Raw genomic sequence first — 19,820 nt, 5'->3', positions numbered from 1 at the left:
TTCTGCTTTATAACAAAGTGAATCAGTCATACATATACATCTGTTCCCACATCCCCTCCCTCATGCATCTCCCTCCCTCCCACCCTCCCCATCCCACCCCTCCAGGCGGTCACTGTTGTTATGATATGTAAACTGTAAAGAGCCAGGCGAACCTGTTCTCTCTGCATCCTCAGTGGATTAGTCAAGATTCTCTAGAGAAACAGAGCCAATCGGGGGTGTGGGTGTGTGTATACACATACATGTCTGCAGAGAGATATATACATGTGTACACACACATACATATATGGGGGTGGCGGGAGGGAAGGGCGGGGAGAGAGAGAGAGAGAGAGATTGACTTAAGGAATGGACTCATGTGATTGTGGAGGCTGGCAAGTCCAAAGTCTGCAGGGTAGACCAGCAGGCTGGGAAGAGTTACAGCTGGAGTCTGAAGGCAGTCACTGGCAGAATTCCCTCTTCCTGGGGGAGGTCGATCTTTTGGTCTATTCAGTCCTTCAACTGATTGGATGAGGCCCACCCACACTATGGAGGGTAATCTGCTTTACTCAAGCTCTAGTGATTTAAATGTTAATCTCTTCTAAAAAAAATACCTTCATAGAAACACCTGGAATAATGTTTGACCAAATACTTGGGTACCATGGCCTAGCCACGTTGACATAAAATTAACCATCACACCCAGTGTACAGGCCCAGGGACATTTATGTACTCTTTGCCCAGGGGCCTCACCAGAAAGCACTCAGAACACTGTGGGATCTGGCTTGGACTCCATTCAGGAGTCTTTATTATCAGAAGAAGCAGATGTAGCTGATTCTACCTTGATGTCCTGGAGCACAGGGTTGAGGTCAACACTGCTCCTGGGCTCCCAGAACATGCCGGATGTGTGGTGGGCTCCAGAACTCTCTAGAACCTATCAAAACAATGCCCTGAACCCAGGTGTGCTGCAAGTACCCGGTGTCATGGGACAGATCCTGCCTGTCCTGTTCTTGAAAGGCTCGTGGCCTGGGCCTCGGGTGCATCCGTTACCCCCTGAATAGGAGCACAGTGGGAGCAGGTGTGTGCCCTGCAGCAGGCCAGCACCTCATACCAAACAACCCTGAAAGACTGACATGGGGCCACACTCCTCTTAAATACTTTATAATAATCAGAAACTACAACCATCAAAATGCTTTCAGGACAGCCCACTCCAAAACATCCTGCAAGGCTGAGGCAGGGGCAACCTGGGCTGCGAGCATTCAGAACTGGAGACTGCCCGCCCTCCTTCACCCCTCCTGCTCCCACTGCATCACAGATCTTCGTCGTCAAACGTCTCCATGCACCTCAACATTACCATCTCATCGTCGACGGGAAGGTCTGGTTCCTGCAAAACACAGGTAGAAGAGGATTCAATTTTATTTAGGGGCTCTGGGCCTCAGGCAGAGGAGAAGGCCCCATCATCTCAGGCGTGCCCCCCTCCCTCTGTCTCTCCCCCACGTCTCTTCAGTGGTATCGTCTTCTCCAGCTTCCAGCCAGGAAGTTAAGAGCAGTGGGGGGCAGGGAGTCCATTTCTATTTCACTCCACTCAGTACTCTGTGATCTCCAGAATGGCTTCTCCTGGATTCAACAGAACTGACTTCTTTCCTCTCCTGGAGATTTCTGGGATCCCATAAGAGAGACAGGGGCAATCTTAAAGCTTTATCCAAATGCCCTCAACAGAGGATGGTAAATTACACCATGATGCTCCCACCAGCTGTTTCAAAAAAAAAAAAAGGAATGAGATCCCTCTCTATCCATAGGATAAACTATTTTAAAAGGGCAAGGTACAGAGCAATGTGTATAGTAGGCTACCATTTGTGTTTGAAAGATTATATAAATATCTGGAGAATATCTTTGGATGGCTGTACAGAAACTGGTCATGGTAATTGCCTTCAGGGAAGGGAATGCGATATAGTAAGCAAGGGACAGTGGTAGGCGAAAGACTACGTTTTCTTTGTATATCTTTTGGTAACTTTCGAACTTTAAACCATGTTCATGGGTTAGCTGTTTGGAGATAATTTTTTAAAAGAAACAGCGCTATGTCTGTTTAGCAAGGGTTTCTCAGTCCCTTAACAATGACCCCAGCCAACCTCTCTGACTCCCCATTACCTCTTCCCCTAACCGTACGTTCCTGGGTTTGTGTTCTTCCTACCTCTCCCCACCCCAGCAGAAAATCAGCCCTGTAATTTTTTAGCCCTGATGGTTAGGGGTTGATCCCCTTGGGCCCCGGGAAGCACCCCTAATCCAGCCAACCATCTTATGAACGTGGGACCTGGTCCCCAAGGTGACGGCCAGATTAGGGGTGACTCTGCAAATGAAGCCTCTCCAGCTCTGGAGAACGGTCCTCACCTGCTGTGCTCTACTGATGGGGGAGGGGCACACGAGAGCCAGGGGATCCAAGGCGGGGAACAGCTGGTAGAAGGAAAATCACCCAGGCCCATTGTTCAGGGTGAGGATATGGCAAAGGTTGAGAAAAGAGGGAGTCGGAGCATAGTGGTTGCCCGGAGGCTAAGCGTCCTGGGAGGGAACCACACGCTGGAGTCTCTATCACACAGAGTGCTTGAATGTCATTCCAAATGTTCTGGTTCCTTAAGCCTCTGAGAATGGTGATGAGGCATTTTTAAACTGCAGATTTGTGAAAGCACTAGGCTGTGAGAGGTGTTTGCTGGAACTGGGCGCTGAAATGTGTTGAGTAGTTTCCCTCTAATCCATATCCTCCTGAAACCTATTGGGAAACAGAGTCTGTGCAGATGTAAGATCAGATAAGGATGTCAAGCTGAAATCATCTGGATTTAGGGTGTGCCCTCAACCCAAATGGCTGGTGTCCTTACAAGATGAGAGGGACGGAGAGATACACAGCAGAAGGCCATGTGAAGACGGAGGCAGTGACTGCAGTGATGCAGCTACAAGTCAAGGGATGCTGAGGATTGCTGGGAGCCACCAGGAGCTAGGGAAAGGCAAGGAAGAATTCTTCCCTAGAGCGTTCAGAGAGAGCATGGCCCTGCCAACACCTTGATTTGGGCTTCTGGCCTCCAGAGCTATGAGAGAATAGATTTTTGTTGTTTTAAGCCACCAAGTTTGTGGTAATTTGTAACATCAGTCCTAGGAAACAAATACAGGTACTAATTAAGTTTCATCCAACCACCTCCCATGAAGCTGACAGTGGGGGACAAATGGGGAAGAGAATGCAGTTGCCCCCTTTACAAACCATCTACCAAAGCCTGAGGCCTCCTGCACGAGGACACTCTTGAACAGCCTGTTCAAAATACAGATTTCTGGGGCCGCATCTCGCAACACTGGATGGGAATCTTGGGTGTGGGGACATCAGGAGTCTGCATTTCCAATGAGCTCCCAAGGCGATTCAAGTCTGAGTACCTCTGCTTTCCATGGGTGCTCCAGCCCTGCCTGTTCTTTCCTACCATGTGTAGAGAAAGGAAGCAGGGAAAGCAAAGACTGTCCCAGCGATCCATTCTCAAAGCCTTGGTAAAGTGAACTGACTTCACTGTGTCGAGAGAAAGGGACACAGTGGTCAGAGCCGGTGGCCAAGGGTTGGGAGGCGGAGAGCAAAGCGCAGGGAAGGGCCCTGGCTCCAAGTGGAGATTCAAAGTGGTCTTGGCAGAGGGAAATGAAGGGTTCGCGGGAAGAGGGCCCCATGGAAAAGCTGTCCGAATTATTTGAGACATTTTCATCACTATCACTTACCTTTTTTAATGAACAGCTATAGTTTTGCTAAATTCGTGAGAAGATCCATGGCTATGAACCTGAAAGGGCCTGTCCCCTTGGCAGCTCAGGCGTAACCGTCCCCCACCGTGGAAGCTTCCAGGAATGGACCTTCTAACCAAGACCCCCCACAGTGCATGTCCCCGGGGGCTGCACAGTCAGCTTTTTGGAAGCAGAAATTAATATCCTTCAAAAGCTGGCAGCAAATATTACCCCGGGGTCTCCGAAGACGATGAAACGGTCCGGCCTCTTAGAAAGGCATCAAGGAGTCACACAACGTGTAGGAATGCCTGCGAAGGGCCAGGCCCCCGAGGTCTGGTCCCGGCATCAAGGGACTCCCAGGCTCAGGTCTGCCCTGAAGAGCATCCCTCTGTCTCTCCCCTCCATCTCCCCGGACATCCTCCGTTTCACAGGATGCATTAGGCTGAGGTCAACCACCCGTGGAAGAACGTCCCCCCGCCGTTGTGTGAGCTGGGGGGAATGTAGCCGGGTGTCCCCTCCAGAGCCCTTGTCGCCCTCCGAGGGGAGATGAGCGGAGGCCTCACTGTACTCTGCTCCGTCCTACCTGTTTGAACTGAGTGTTAACACAGCACAGGCCTTTAAAAAAACTGACGATCTGCATGTAGAGCTGAAACTTCTCCTCGGTGTTTTCTGGGTTGCAGACAGCCAGCACGGAACTGACAGCAGAAAGGAGGAAGAAACAGCAAAGCTTTAGAATCCTAACGTTTGACCTCTGTTTGTACCCACTAAAATATCTGGGTTACGGTGGGAGCCAAGCACTTTGAAGCACGCAGCCGAGCCCTCCGTGGAAGGTTTGCATGGCCCCAGTTCCAACATCATGTCTGGAACCTGCTGGGAAAGCGAGACCACAGGGAGGCAGGCTCGCGTGCCTAGCTTAGTGTTCTGATCTGCGGCCTGTGGAACAAGGAGTGAGATTTCCTCTCCTCCCAGAGTCGGGCTCGTACAGCAATGCCACACGGCTCTGCCCCCACCGGTGGTTGCCCAGGCTCGCGGGGCTCAGGGCACGATCAAGATCAGCCCCTTGCGATGCCTCCGCTCAGGAGGTCTAACACGGAACACGGGCCTGGCGCAGAGGGCAGGCTGCTTCCTGGGACAAGGGGAGAAGCCTGCCAACAGGACCGTGAATCAGGCCTGGACAGCTGACTTCCTGCTGGAGTGAGGTCTCACAGTCAGCGTGGGAACCCCTGGCAGCAACCCCTGCCTTTTCTAGGGAAAATAGAAAAAAAATTTTTTTAATTGGTTGTTTTTTGTTCCATCAGTAGAATGAGGAGTTCCAAGTACACTTTGGCCACTTTTCAACAAAATCGTCTTCACAGCCCAAGCCCAGCTCAGAAATAGGAGCGTCTGTCTCCAGCCAGTTTCGGCCAAATCAGACTCCACACACAGCTGGGAAGAGCCTGAGTCACCAGGGAAAAGCGCTTTGAGAATTTTGGGCAAGTCTGGCTGGGCTGGGGGCGGTGGGGTGGGAGCAGAGAGCAAATGCTGCCCCCTGACCTGCCTGCAGGCGGCCAGGGCTCCAGGCCGTAGCCACAGGCCTCGGGGAGAACGGACATGTTCTTTGGGATCACGAGGACATGAACGTCAGCCTCACTCCCAAGGCAGAAAAACTAAATTTTCTTGCTGCTTTTTAGCCAGCTATGCAAAGGGCCTGTGCCTTCAGGCTGTAAGACCACAGCTTTTCAAAGTAGCAAGGGAATTCCCATCCTAAACATTCTGAGAAAACACACCTGTTTTCTTTTTTTAAAACAAGCTCCTTCTTGTTTTAACATCTCCCCAGATGCTCGTCTCACTTCAGGGCGTCAGCCATCCCTCCTCCCCTCCTTCCACATCCTTCCCATCAGCACTGCGAAAAGCAGCTTCTCCCCTTGTGCGACTCAGAGCCCAGGGCACCGGGCCTGTTTCCACATTGGCCCCGGCTCTCTCTCCCAGAGCCCACCGCCCACCTCTTGGGCCAGACCGACTGCTGTCACCTGCCCATGGCCACCTCACCCCGGGGAACAGTGCAGCACAAGCCACCTGGAGTTGATAACCTGGTATGTCTCATCCCTGGGCCACGATGGAAGAACTGTCTGCTCTGAAGAAGCCCCAGACAACATCATCCCCAGGGCAATGGCACAATCCTAGGACCTACTTTGAATCACAGAAAAAAGTGGATTTCCAAGAACTTCCATGGAATTACGCTCCCTTCTGAGAGGCTGCAGGGGTGAGGCTTGTAAACACCCCAACAGGGGTGCCCATGCACACACACACTTACACACTCATATACACACACAGTCTCACACCCCCTTCTTCACCTGGAGCTAGATGTACTTGGAGCCTCGCTTTTGTCCAGGAAACTTGCCACATCGAAGGCATCTTCAAAAAGGATCTGAAAGGAAGCACAAAACTTCATGTGTCAGAAATACCCCTACACTTTGACATTTGCTCTGGGTGGCTGGGGGAGAGATGCATAGAAAGCCTGTCTACCCCTCAGCCCCAAATGGGTGCATGTTAAAGCTGAGGCCCAAACCCAGGCTCTTTGCTTGGTGACCTTTCCAGAGGATGAGTATTAAGTTCTTGCCCACCCAGAACAAACTGCCAACCCGAGAGGTGGCTGAGAGATGGGGAAGCACCGGGGACCGTGGTCTCCTCCTTTTAAAGAAAGCAGGAGCTCAGGTGCGAGATGCAACAGCCAGAGGTGAGCCTCAGTTTACACTGGAAAGGGCTCATCTACACCTCCCAAGGGGCAGAGACTGTCTGAGCCCAGGATCCACAATCTAGCGCTTTCATGCCAGGGCAGCTGAACAGAGGTTAAGGGGGCTCTGGGGTTAAGCTGCAGGAAAGCCGACTGCCAGCCCTGCCACTCACTAAGCTGCGACTTAATTTCCTAGATCCCAAAGGGAATCACAACAGTGCCTACCCATAGGGATGCTGCAAGAATTAAATGATGTATGAGAAGCACCTGGCACATAATAATGGCTCAAATATGCTAGCTATTATTGAATACTATGTGCTTTGTAAAAGAAACACAGGTTCATCTCGGAAATTTTGGAAAATAGAAACAAAGTTAAAATCACTGAGAAACAGTCCCACCCAGAGATGTCCATTGTTGACATACTGATCTGTTTCCTCCAGTCATTTCCCGGGGCATATCATAGCATACGTTTCCAATTTTGGAATCTTGCTATTTAGAAAGTTCTCAGTTCTGTTTTTTAAAAATTTGTTGACAAATATTAAATATTCCACGGGAACATGATATACACTTAGCATTGCAGGATTTAGTAAATAAAGATACAGGATGGGGCTTCCCTGGTGGCGCAGTGGTTCAGAGTCCGCCTGCCGATGCAGGGGACACGGGTTCGTGCCCCGGTCCGGGAAGATCCCACATGCCGCGGAGCGGCTAGGCCTGTGAGCCATGGCCGCTGAGCCTGAGCGTCCAGAGCCTGTGTTCCGCAACGGGAGAGGCCACAACAGTGAGAGGCCCACGTACCGCAAAAAAAAAAAAAAAAAAAAAAAAAAAAGATACAGGATGCTTGGTTAAATTTGAATTTTACATAAAGAATGAATAATTTTTTGGCATACAAATGTCCCAAGTATTGCATGGACAGTCATATGAAAATTTTAACTAGCTGTGCTTTTTACCCCTTCTATATGGGAGTCAAGAGGGCATTCTCTGATCCTAGTTGGCAGGTTCTAGCAGGTTCCCCAGGGTCTCCTCCCCTCTTACTTGGGGACACATTGCTCTTGGTCTGGGGGCCTTCTGTCTGCCCTTTGTGTCTTTTTTTTTTAAGTTTTTTTTTTTGATGTGGATCATTTTTAAAGTCTTTATTGAATTTGTTACAATATTGCTTCTGTTTTACGTTTTGGTCTTTTGGTGGCAGGGCATGTGGGATCTTAGTTCCCCAACCAGGGATTGAATCCGACCCACTGCATTGGAAGGCGAAGTCTTAACCACTGGACTACCAGGGAAGTTCCCCACTTCATGTCTTCTTACAATTCACTTTCCCGGAACTGAATTCCCTGGGACTCTGGAATTGTGAATTGTCCTCCTGGCTTTCTGGACATTTTCTGGTGTCCTTCTTTTTGATATCCCTTTGGTCACCTCAAAGAGGATTTGGGAAGGGGTCACTGAAAGGCCTGGGCTCCTGTGTCCATCAGCACAGAAGCCCATTGTCTCCGTGGTCCTCCCCAGCAGGCCTGAGGCAGGGACGCAGGACCTAAATTCCTTCCCTCAAATCAATCAGCCCATCACAATCACAGGCCACATACCATCCTCACCTGTGCAAAACCCTCTCACAAGCCAGCTCTTGGGGGCAGCATGGCCAGGCTCTGAGGTCCTTCTGGGGCACCCAGCACACTTACGGGGCTGCACCTCTCAGAAGTGAGGGGCATTGTCCACCTGATCCCGAGTCCAGGGGTTGGCCCCAAACGCAATTGTTCCACAGCAGAACCTCTCAGGTGGACCAGGAGCTGCAGAGGTTTCACTGCAACTAATTTAGAAGCCACAGCAGGAGTAACTGGCTCTGTCCCTACCCTGGGCATAACTGTTATCTGTTCCACTCACCTTGTCTCAGCCCTGGGCTGGCCCAAGCCTGGGGACGGCAATGCAGGCAGAGCCCTGCTCTGGGCACGGTTAAGAGACTCTGCTGCCAGCTTCCCTCAACACCAGAAGAACGTGAGCCCTTAGCCCTTCCTGAAAAAGCCCAGACAAGCTGCTTCCGTGATTTGGAGACATTGGATTCTGGGGTTTTCTCTTTGGGTCTGCTCCTCCTTGAGGAAAGGTTTGTGCTGCAAACACCTGTGCAGTCAGCTTACAGCTTGACAGAATTTTCATGCATTTGACATACGTTTTCTTTTGCCTTCTTTGTTGTGGGACCCCAGGGCCAGGCACTTTGAGGCTACAAAGACATCTACCCTGGCTGATGCTTGCCTTGGGTTGAGGTCTTTTGGGGCTGGTTGGCCCTGCTTTGGCCATTATGGAGGAGAGCTCACAGCCTCTCATGGTGGACCCAACATTCGTGGATAATCAGATCAGAAGTCATAGTCCAGTGGAGTGGCGAATGGGGGATGGGGAGGGGGCATGGGTGGTAGCGGTTGACTGTGGCACATCCGCCCTGCAAATTCCCTCGACTAACACCCGCGGTCATCAGTCAACCTGGGGTGCTTGTTCAAAGTGAGATTCTGAGACACCCCCTCGGGGACTCGGATTCAGTGGGTCTGGGGTACTAGCCAGGCACCTGCCTTTTTTTTTTTTTTTAAGATTTATTTATTTGGCTGCCTTGGGTCTTAGTTGCGGCACGTGGGATCTTCATTGCGGCATGTGGGATCTTTAGTTGAGGCATGTAGGATCTACTTCCCTGATCAGGGATAGAACCTGGGCCCGCTGCCTTGGGAGCACAGAGTCTTAGCTTCTGGACCACCAGGGAAGTCCCCAGGCACCTGCCTTTTAACTAAACTCCACTTGGGAAACATCAGGGGAGATCACAGAGGGTAGAGCATAAATAGGTGACCAAAGGGCAGAAACTTGAAAAACTCTGTGATGAAGGATACAATGCTTGAAGCAGGAACTATGTGCCCTGGACAAGTCCTGCCACATGCTAGGCCTTGTCTGTGAACTGGAAAGACTGGACAAGGTGACCACTGCTCTCCAGGCCTGGGCCCTGGTGGCTGGGAAACCTCCCAGAGAATGGGGCCTCCAGGGCTGGCCCCCAGCATTAGAGGCACTTGGAGGAGGTTCTCTGGCTCTAAGACTCCCCAGAGAGACACTGGACGTCCCCTCCAAGGGACCACCCGTGGAGGAGTATTTGGAAAGTCAGGGTAAAGCAGGGGGTGGGGTCCACGGAAGCTTAATGTCCCGCAAAGCACTAGACAGGCGTGGAGAGCAAAGGACTGCCCTCCCCGTTAGACAAGGGAGGGCAGATGCAGCCGCAAGTGGTAGCAGCAGCCTTCTGAGGCTGTCCTAATTCTGGAAGAGCAGCTGAGGGGCCCAGTTTGATCTCAGCGCTGAGCTGACCGCTAACCTAACGCCACCCAACGCTCTGCATGGCTCACCATGGCTGTTCTTGCTGCTTGAACGCCGAGAACCACATTTATAGCAGAGGCGTGGCTGCCTCCTCTGCGTACCGCAATGCTCTTTGGGGTGGGAGCTGACCTGCTCTCAGGGGTTGGGCCTGATTGGTCCTATCTCGATTACTCATTGGCTCAGTAATCTGGCAATCTGGCCAATTCCGGCCAATGAGAGGGCAGGAGAAGTATGGTGCAAATTTCTGGGAAAGTTCTTCCTTGACCCTTAAGAAAGAGCGGCAGGGAATCTTTTCTCCTACCTGATGTAGAAAAGGAATAACAACTTGATTGCTACCAGCTGCCGTTCCACAGTCACCACACGGGGTGGGGGAAGTGGGGTGGGCAGGGAAGGTGAGATGCCGGCCTTGAGACGAGGCAGAGCAGGCAGACGGAAAGAGCCGAGTCGGCGGCGACATCGCAGGGAGACGAAGCGGAAGTCCTCCTGCCTCGGGCCCTCCCTGGGTGTGCCGAGTACATTTCCTCTTGGTTTAAAGAGCGAGTAACTTGAAGCCGAAAGAATCCTAGTGCATACAACCTTCTAAACCTTCTTTTCTGTAATCCCCATGGAAAGGCCAGGAAAGTAGCAGGGGAAAAATAACTGTGGTTCTGTGGTTGCGTATATTATGTCGGGAAAATCAGAAACTTACCGCGCGCGCCAGAATCCAAACAGCACCTCCAAGTTACTGTCTGACCCGGGCGTCTCCAGGCAAAGGTGATGCCCACCCTCCACCCCACCCGTCAGTCCGCTCACCTCCTCGGGGGTGGAGACGAGCGAGCAGCTGGCCCCCTGGCTTTCCACTCCGCTGTCCTTCACGCTGCCCTCGGCACAGGCCGGCTCCTGACAGGCCCCCGCGAGGCCCAGGAGGCTGCTGTGCTTCTGCGCCCAGGCCTGCTGGAGGCTGGCCTTCCTCTCCTCGGAGAGGGTCTGCCACATGTGGGAGATGGCCGCAGACACGATGGGGAGGGTCCCCTCCTGCGAGGAGACGATCCCGTTCTCGGTCAGAAGGTCCATCGTCTGCTTGTAAAAGTTGAGGTACCTGCAACAGAAAGGGCAGCAATTCCCGGACCTGAAGCCGGTGGCCCGCGGTCCCGCCCAGGCCGGCTCCTCGGGATCCCGTGGTGGCGGGGAGAGGGGAAGCGTGCACAGCACGCAGGCCTTGACCACGCTGTGCTTCACCAGGGACTCGGCCTCACTAGCCGCCACCTGCCCTGCCACTTGCAGAGTCGAAGCTATCTGGGGGGCCGTGGAAGACTTAGCTTTGTGCTGCGGGGTCCCTCCCCAAGTCCTCCCGGCGCCCCCTGTGGAGCTCTCTGCCGGACAAAAGAGAGGACGACAGGCAGGGCAGGCTCAACTCTCCCCGCAAGGGAAAACTGCTTCAAGTTTAGAGCCCAGATATGTGCAGATATGATATGACCTCGCTTTAATTTGGAAGCTGTGGAGCGAGCCTCCTTCTACTGGGCCCGCCCCTCCCACATGGACGTGGAGGGCCTCAGGTCTGTGGAGGAGCGGTGAGGGACAGGGGGAATCTGAGCCATCCATCCACTGCCTTTCTTACTCCAAGATTAATTAGTAAGGCTGCTGAAGCAGACCTGTGGTGTGTGTGCAGCAGGGGGGTGGCTTTAGCTCTCATATCCCACCCACAGGCCCCCCCAAAGTCACCCCAAATAAAGTCAGTCTAAGGAAACACAGTTCGCGTGCTATGCAGATGTGGCTTCAGGACTATTTCTCTGGCTCCTCTGCCAACCTCATCCCTGAGCCCCCGCCACGTGGAAATCCTGGAGCTTTCATGACTCGGGGCCTGTAGGACGCCCCAGGTGGAGCACCTGTCCCCTTCCCCACAGGGGCCCAGCTCTTCACACCGTTCAAATTCCAAGAGGTCTGGCAGCAAGGTGACTGGGGAGTTTAAGAGCTCCACGTTTTTCTCCTCTGCCTCCTCCTCCTCTTCCTCATCCTCCTCCTCCTCCTCGTCCTCGTCCTCCTCCTCTTCTTCCTCCTTAACCTCCTTCCTGACTGCCTCGATTGGGCACCAGGTGTCGGAACCTTTCTGATGAACTGTATTTAACATCAGACTGGGGAGGAAATGGAGACAAGGTAATCCCTCATGAACATCAAGACTGAAATTCTTGACACAGTTTTAGCATATATAGACTAAGGGAAAAAAAACCTGTATGATCATCTCAATAGGTGCAGAAAAGCACTTGGCAAAATTCAACATCCATTCATGATGAAAACTCTCAGCAAACTAGGAATAGAAGGGAATTTCCTCAGCCTAATAAAAGGCATCTACAAAAAACCTACAGCTAACATCATACTTAACAGTAAAAGACTGTTTCTCTGCTAAGATCAGGAATAAGACAAGGATGTCCTCTCTTACCACTTCTATTCAAAATTGTGCTGGAGATTATAGCCTGTCCAATAAGGTGAACCAAAGAAATAAAAGGTGTACAGATTGGAAAGAAGAAATAAAACTGTCTTTATTTGCAGACAATGTGATTATCTATATAGAAGATCCCAAAGAATCTACAAATATGTGACCAGAACTAAGAAGGAAGCAAGGTTGCAGAATACAAGGTCAGTATACAAAAACCAATAGTATTTCTATATACTAGCAATGAATAATTGGAAATTGAAAATTTTAAAAGTACCATTTACAATAGCACCAAAAACCATGGTTAAATACTTAGGTTTAAACTAAAAGCTCCATCTAGAAAAGAAAAAAATGAATAAGTTGGGCTTTATAACGTTTTTAATTCTGCTCTTCAGAAGACAGTTTTAAGAGACTGAAACAACATGACACAATTTGGAAAACCAGGACTTGTACCCAGAATCTCTTTATACTGATAGGAATAATCCCCAAGGTATCAGATTGAGTTAAAAAGCAAGTGTGCCAGAAGAAAACATAGGAGAAGTCCCAACCTCTCTTTCTCTCTCTCTAATCTCAGAGTGGAGGAAGTCTTTCTGACTATTCACCCAACATCAGGTGCCATTATAGATGGACAGATTAGACTTCATTTTTGCATGGACAAAATAAAAAACAGAAACATTGAAAGCAAAATAGGAAAACAACCAACCAAGGTACAAATGTTTGTAATCCATATACTAGAAAGAGGGCTAATTTCTTATGATACATAAAGCCTTTCTACCACTAAATTAGAAAAAGACCACCAACCCAACAGGAAAATGGGTAAAGAATAGGTTAAAAAAAGCTCCCAGGAAATACAAATGATCCTGAACAAAGGCACTTAAGTTCACTTATAATTTAATTAATTAATTAAAATATAATAATTATAAAATGTAGTTAACCTATTCCTCTGCTGGTACCACAGTTTTAATTATTGTAGGCTTATAATAATTCTAGCGAAAAAAATCCTCCCTAATTAATATGATTCTGAAAGAAATTTAGTCATCCTCATGTGGACAAGTGATACAAGTATTAATAAGATTTTAGTATGTGATAGTGGTCGTATGTTAAATCAGGAAGGAGAGGATGGCTTATGTAATAAATGTGGTGGGGTCAGTAGCTAACATCTGCCTCACTGAGATCATCTCCCAGGCTGATTTCCAGGTGGGGCTAGTCTGGTTTCTAAAATGTGGCCAGAAACACCCTGCCACGTACACTCAACACACACACACACACACACACACACACACACACACACACACACACACACCCCATTCTTGCCTCCGCCCCCCGGCGACCAAAGCAGTGCAGAGTGTGATTATAGGTGATCGTGTCCTTCTAATACTTTTCTGTATTCTCACGTTGTCTACAATGTGAATTTAATTTAATTTAATAATCTATCATTTCCCCCTGATTATTTCCCTTAGGATATAATACACATTTATTGTTTAAAAAATTGGAAAATACAGAAAAGCACGGAGAAGAAAATAAAATTCATCAGTAGTAACCCCACCGAAAAAAGAGGAAACAGCATCACTTCACCTCGGCAGGCTCTCAGGAGGTTCTGACAGTAAGCAGTTTGCAGTCCCCTTTTCAGAGTGAGTAAAATTGTTTATACACGTACTCCTGTGCCTCCTCAGAGGCCAGCTTGAATGTACACTGTGCTGGGCATGCCCTGGGGCTACCAGAGGTGATGAGGGCCCGACCATTGTCCTCAAAGTCCAGGCCGCTCTCGAAGCAGCTGTGCAGGATGGTGGTACAGAGCCTGGGTCATCCTTTGAGAGCACAGCAAAGACTAAGTCTACAAAGTACACATCAAAAAGTGCGAGAGTTAAATGTTCAAAATGAGATCATAAAAGTACGAGAAAGACATTGCATCAGCCTCTCTTGTCTGACTGTGACATTATAAAGGAGGTTCCCCTTTCAGCATCTGTGACACCTGGGTGAACTACTTTTCCTTTCCTCTCTGAAGTTCAGTTTGGTTTTTCTTAGGTTCGTACGAAGCTTGGAAAGTAGGCAGAGATTTGGATTTTCATTATTTTCATATATATCCTCAATAAAGCCATTAGGTGAGTTTCTTTAAAAGCTATAACACGGTATGAATACTATGATCTCATTTCTCTACAAAATAATGAGCAAAATGAAAAAAAACAGGATATTCTTTAAGATTAACATTGATTTTCTTTGAGTGGTGAGATAATATGTATTTTAATTTTCTTTTTTGGGCACTTCTGTCTTTTTGACATTTTCTGTGAATAAGTAGGATTTTCATAATCGGGAAGAAATCCAATGCGTGTGATTCGAATAAAATAGAAAAGAAATCTCTCCAGCACAAGACTGTTCTAAACAGGTAAGCAGCACCTCTTCCTCGGTTCTGCGTTCTGGAGGGGAAAGGTGAGCTGTGGAGCTGTAGCAGCACTGTGGTAGTAGAACAGCAGATTCTAGGTCTCCTGGTGCTTGGGTGTCTTACCTGGGATTTCTGCAGTACATGCTGGCATATTCTTCCTTGACCTCCTCTAAGCTGTTTACATTCCCATCCTCCAGGTTGAAGGATTCTATGAGGGAAGTAGAAGTCAAGGGTCACACACGATAAGGTTGGGACTTTGTCCAGTCTCTCCTGCCTTTCTGGCCTGGGTGGACCATGGGTGGTCGCTGAGCCCACCCAGGTTCAGTGTTAGGGAGTCAAGAGCCCAGTTTCACCTCTCCTTTTAGGTGTGGGGGGAGAGCACTAGAACAGGGGAAGAGTTTCTTGAACTGGACTTTCTCAGTCAAGACATGGAAAGTATCCCTTTCAGAATTCGGCGTTCACTAGCTTATGAAACCCAAATTCCCAGCCAGCCATGTCTCCCAGCCTGAGTGCAAGGAAGGGAGACAGCTTCTGCCCTTTGCTTTTGAGTTGGACACGCCCCAGTCCACTTCTCTGGCCTCTCTGACCTGAGGAGGTCAGGCACCCTTCAACAGCACCTAGGAAGGAACTCATCGTGCTCACACAGCCCGCTGACGTCTGTCTGTCCTGCCAGACGCTAAGCTCCCTGAGGACAGGGGCATGGATCTCACCGTACCCCTGGCCCAGGTGCAGTGCCTGACACACAGTAGGCTCTCAATAAATATATGTTCACTTGGCTTAACCCAATCTCCCTGTTTTCAATAGAAAGACAAGCCAGCCCTTCCCTGGGAGGTAGAGGGGTGGCAGGTAGGGATGTCTTACCTTTCTGCTTCAGCAGGTTAGCCAAGGTTTGTTCCAGGTCCTGAATATGATTCTTCGCCTTATTCAAAACCTGCCACTGAGGACAGAGACAGACAGTGCAGAAAAGCCAGGCTCCCACCACAGGGAAGGTTTTGCGGACACAGGAGCCCCTTTCCCGGCCTGAGGCCACCCTCCCTCGGGGGCAAAGCCCCAGTCCTTGACGCTGTGGACAGAAAAGGTAGGAAGTTTGTTCTGATCCACAGAAGGCATGGCATTTACTTTGTATTCTGGAAATGGTTCTCACAGAAATACCAAAGTATTTGGAAACAATTAAGCTGAGCTCAGCAGACAACTAGGGTTGCACACTACTATATACACTACATGAAGTCGGCGTGGACGGTGACGGCACAGGTGGCCTGATGGATAGAGCTCCAGGCGGCATGAAGGCCCATTAACTTCTGCTCGCTTGTCCCAGCGTGCGACCGGCAGGTTAACATTAAACGTGCTAATACTGTTTGTTTGCTAAATGCGTACACTCTAGTTGATCTAAACTTTTTTTTTTTTTTTTTTTTTGCGGTTCGCGGGCCTCTCACTGTTGTGGCCTCTCCCGTTGCGGAGCACAGGCTCCGGACGCGCAGGCTCAGCGGCCATGGCTCACGGGCCCAGCCGCTCCGCGGCATGTGGGATCCTCCCGGACCAGGGCACGAACCCTTGTCTCCTGCATGGGCAGGCGGACTCCCAACCACTGCGCCACCAGGGAAGCCCGATCTAAACATTTATCAAGTGCTCTGTCAACTTGAACTCTGAATTTCCTCTTCTGCAAGAGTAGAATCACAAGCATTTCTGCGCTCCCTCCCTCCCTCCCTTCCTCTTGTACTGTATGTAATATTACTACAGTCAAAATGGTAACCGCAAGGTTATTCAAAAATGAGAAACGCTAAATATTGTTTATTATGCAGACACCCGATGCCTGTCAGGAGTCCCACACCTTCATCAGGAATGTATGAGGGCGAAGCTGTGTGCTTAGCCCGGGGACACAAGACAGCCCTGCTTTCAGGCCGCTGACATTCTAACAGGGAAGATGAGCATGGAAACGACCACTCAATGCACAAAACACAAAACAACTGCGTGTAACAGGCGCTAGAATTCAGTAAGCGCCGCGAAGGACTGTGGGAACGCACGGCAGCGGGAGGAGGGACCCATCTAACTGGAGGGCTCGATGGAGCCGGGCTTCCGGGCAGCTGAGCTCAGCTGAGCCCCGGAGTATGCATGGACTCTGAAGGGCTGGGGGACGCAGGCCTCGCTCAGGGAGCTGCGGAAAGAAAGGAGATGGGGAGGCGGTGGGAGAGGATGCCACAGCAGCCAGGGGCCCACAGCCCAGGGGCTGCCATTCTAGACTCCCGCTGCCCTGGCTGGTGCACAAGAAGGCTTGAGGGCAGGTCAAAGCACAGCGCTCTGAAGACCCAAAAGACAGCGAGAGGAGAACACAGTGGACTACAGGATCTCCTTTAGAGCAGGGGCCACCTGCTGTCCTACACCATCTGCTGCCCCTGTCCCACCCCGGCTTCAGGATTATACCGTTGGGTCAGCAAGGACTCCGTCCCCTCTTCGGACACGAGGGGCTGACAGGTGGCCCAAACCTCAGGCTTGTTCTTAGGGTGAGGCGAGGACTTTCTAGTCCTCTGGTCCAGGCTGGTCACTTGTGTCCGCACAGCCGGGCCACCCCACGCTCACCTCGCAGTCTCACTACGTCAACTGGACCAGCACAGAGCCAGGTAAGCCGGGTGCAATTCATTGAAATTCTGTTTCTAGAACGGTTTGGGCAGGCTGATTTTCTTAGGACCTTTGTCTGGGTTGAATTGTGTTCCCCTCAAAAAGATACGTTGAAGTCCTAACCCCCAAACTTGTGAGTGTGGCCTTATTTGGAAATAGGGTCTTTCTAGAGGTAATCAAGTTAAAAAGAGGTCATTAGGGTGGGCCCTAATCCAGTATGACCGGTGTCCTTATAAAAAGGGGAAATGTGGATGCAGAGAAAGACACACACAGAGGGAAGACAATATGAAGACACAGGGAGAAGACGGCCATGTAACTGGAGTGATGGCTCTGTAGGCCAGGGAACGCCAAGGATTGCCAGCAAATGCCAGAAGCCAGAAGAGGCAAGGAAGTCTTCTCCCCTAGAGCCGTCAGAGGGAGCACGGCCCTGTGGACACCTTGATTTTGGACTTCTAGAGGCCAGACCTCTGAGACAATACATTTCTGTTGTTTTAAGCCACCTGGTGTGTGGTATTTTGTTTTGGCAGCCACGGACAACTAGTAACACCCTGCTACCACACATACGTGCATCTCACTCTTGTAGAGCAAATCCTTTCTCCATGGACATTACAAATGCAAAATTCAGGGTTGTCCCTCCAGCACGAAAGAGAAAGGAGAGGACAGAAGACGTCTGATTTCCAGTCTGCCCTCTGGCTGTGCCGTTCCAGGCAAACTGTCTAACTTTCTGGAGCCTCACTTTCCTAAGTGATACTCCTAAGTGATACTAACATTCTAAACCACACATGACCATGCTCTGTTTTTCAAGCTACTATATTGCTGAACTCCACAGCAGGCCTCAGGAAGCCATGACTGTTGTCCCTGTTTTAACAGGTGTGTTAACTGAAGCTTAGCGAGTAACCTGCTTCACGTGGACCGAGGCCAGTTAACAGCCAGGCTCTCAACCACCACATCGTGAGGTGTGAGTTTTAGGGGCTGCAAAGGGTTTTCCTCTAGATTCACTTCCACTCCTTACTTACCTGTTCTTTCTTCAGCTGTGCTGCAGTCTGTGCACACTTCTTCACTGGACAATGACAGGGACTTTGGGGTTTTTGTCACCCAGGGGACACAGAGCAGAGCTGTGCTGGACAAGCTCTTTGCTGAGAGGCCCAGATGTGGACTCTCTCTCCCCACCCTCACCTGAGTCCCGAGCCCCTGAGCCTGGCTCAGCCAGGGAGTAGCCCTCCCCATACCTCTCCTGCCACAACCCATAGCCTTCCAGAGGAGCACGTGGGACCTCTGTTGATATTCTTCCAGCCCCACTTGGAGCCCTGCACAAGGGCGCTCTGGGCACCTTCCTTTAATTTCCACAGAGGCCCTGGCCCTGTGCCCACTGAGGGGCTCTTCTGTGTGTCTGCCCTCAGCAAGGCTCTGGTGCCAGCTCCGGAAGCAGGATGCTCCCGCCCGTCAAATGGTCCCTCTCCAGAAGTGCAGCTCTGCGCCAGCCCAGAGGGAAACCCGTTGTCTGGAAGCAGTTGCAGGGCATTGGGCTGGTCCAGAGAGATGGACGGGGAAAGAGGGCCAGGTCTGGAGCCCCCAACCAGCTGACAGGTCCTGTCTGGACTCCAGTTCCCTCCTCTTTTAAAAGAGGGTGGGGGGACTTGAGGCTGTCGGGGAACTCGCCCCTGTCGGAGACCTCCTAAATGCTTCCTGCAGTGATACCCACTCCATTCTCCCACCACCACCCAAACCCACCCGAACCTTCTGTGCTCCACCAGAGGCACTGATGAGCAATGAACAAGCTGCATAAGGAGAAAGGCAAAATTAAGATCAGGAAAAGATAAATGCCTACCTGGAGAGCCCTGTCGCCTAGGGAAAGACCTGGTTGATGCATGAAAACTGAGAGGCATACACGGGCACATACTGGGGGGTGTGCCTCGGGGTATATGTGTGTGCTTGGGCTGGGGACATAGGGTCTGGGCAGCTGCTAGAGGCTCACCACTGCCCGTGAGAGGGATGGGCATTGCAGTCACTGGCTCACCAGGCCTCTCGGGCCGTCACTTCCCCTCCGAGGCCAGGCTTGTCTGCAGCAGGTAGGTAAGGCCCGGCTCTCAGGCTTTACCCACATGCAGCAGCAGACAGAGCGCCATGAGGGGTCCGCAGCTGACTGCTGACCCACCCGGGCCGCAGCCCTCGGGGGCGGGAGCTCCAGGCCAGTCCCCATCTCGGCTCCACAGTCCCTCCATGCGTGGGACCTTTTCCTCCCTACCCTAAGGTCCCCGTACCTTTGAGGCTGTGAGATCAGAGTGGGAGTAAACGGTCTTCCTGAGGCTGCTGAAGAGCCCTGCCAGGGTGGCTCGGTGGCGGGCCTGAGACAGGCGTCTGCGGGCCACCCGCGGCTCGACCTTCTGCAGCTGTGCCAGGGGCCGGGGCGTTGCTCCGCCGCTGGGCTTGTTGTCTTCCTCAGAGGTCTCCATGAGAAGCTGCAATGTACAAGGCTTTGTTTGGCCCTAAATAACAAAGATACAACATTAAAGAAAAAGGAAAGTGGATTGAAGCAGAAAGAAAGGGAAACAGCTCCCAAGTAAAAGGTCCCAAACCAATGAGTCTAATCGATGACAGATACACAATAAATAACAGATGATACAAAATCTGTTATTGAAGCTCGACTCCTAAAACACAAGGCACTC

At 50.8% G+C, this 19,820-nt stretch overlaps 1 protein-coding gene across 1 annotated transcript; it reads right to left on the bottom strand.

Moving 5' to 3' along the window:
• Positions 1–1,279: 1,279 nt before the first annotated feature.
• On the bottom strand, positions 1,280–19,607 carry STRA8 (stimulated by retinoic acid 8; the record flags this gene model as incomplete). Its single annotated transcript, XM_079710980.1, has 8 exons — positions 1,280–1,354; positions 4,295–4,406; positions 6,045–6,118; positions 10,544–10,829; positions 11,653–11,862; positions 14,665–14,749; positions 15,403–15,478; positions 19,416–19,607. The coding sequence occupies 8 exons, from the start codon at positions 19,605–19,607 to the stop codon at positions 1,280–1,282; spliced, it is 1,110 nt and encodes a 369-aa protein (XP_079567106.1).
• Positions 19,608–19,820: the final 213 nt, after the last annotated feature.

Source organism: Hyperoodon ampullatus, assembly GCF_949752795.1.
Source record: "Hyperoodon ampullatus genome assembly, chromosome: 9".
NCBI classification, from domain to species: Eukaryota; Metazoa; Chordata; class Mammalia; order Artiodactyla; family Ziphiidae; genus Hyperoodon; species Hyperoodon ampullatus.
The sequence above is the reverse complement of the archived record's forward strand: the minus strand, read 5'-3'. Positions and strand labels throughout refer to the sequence as shown.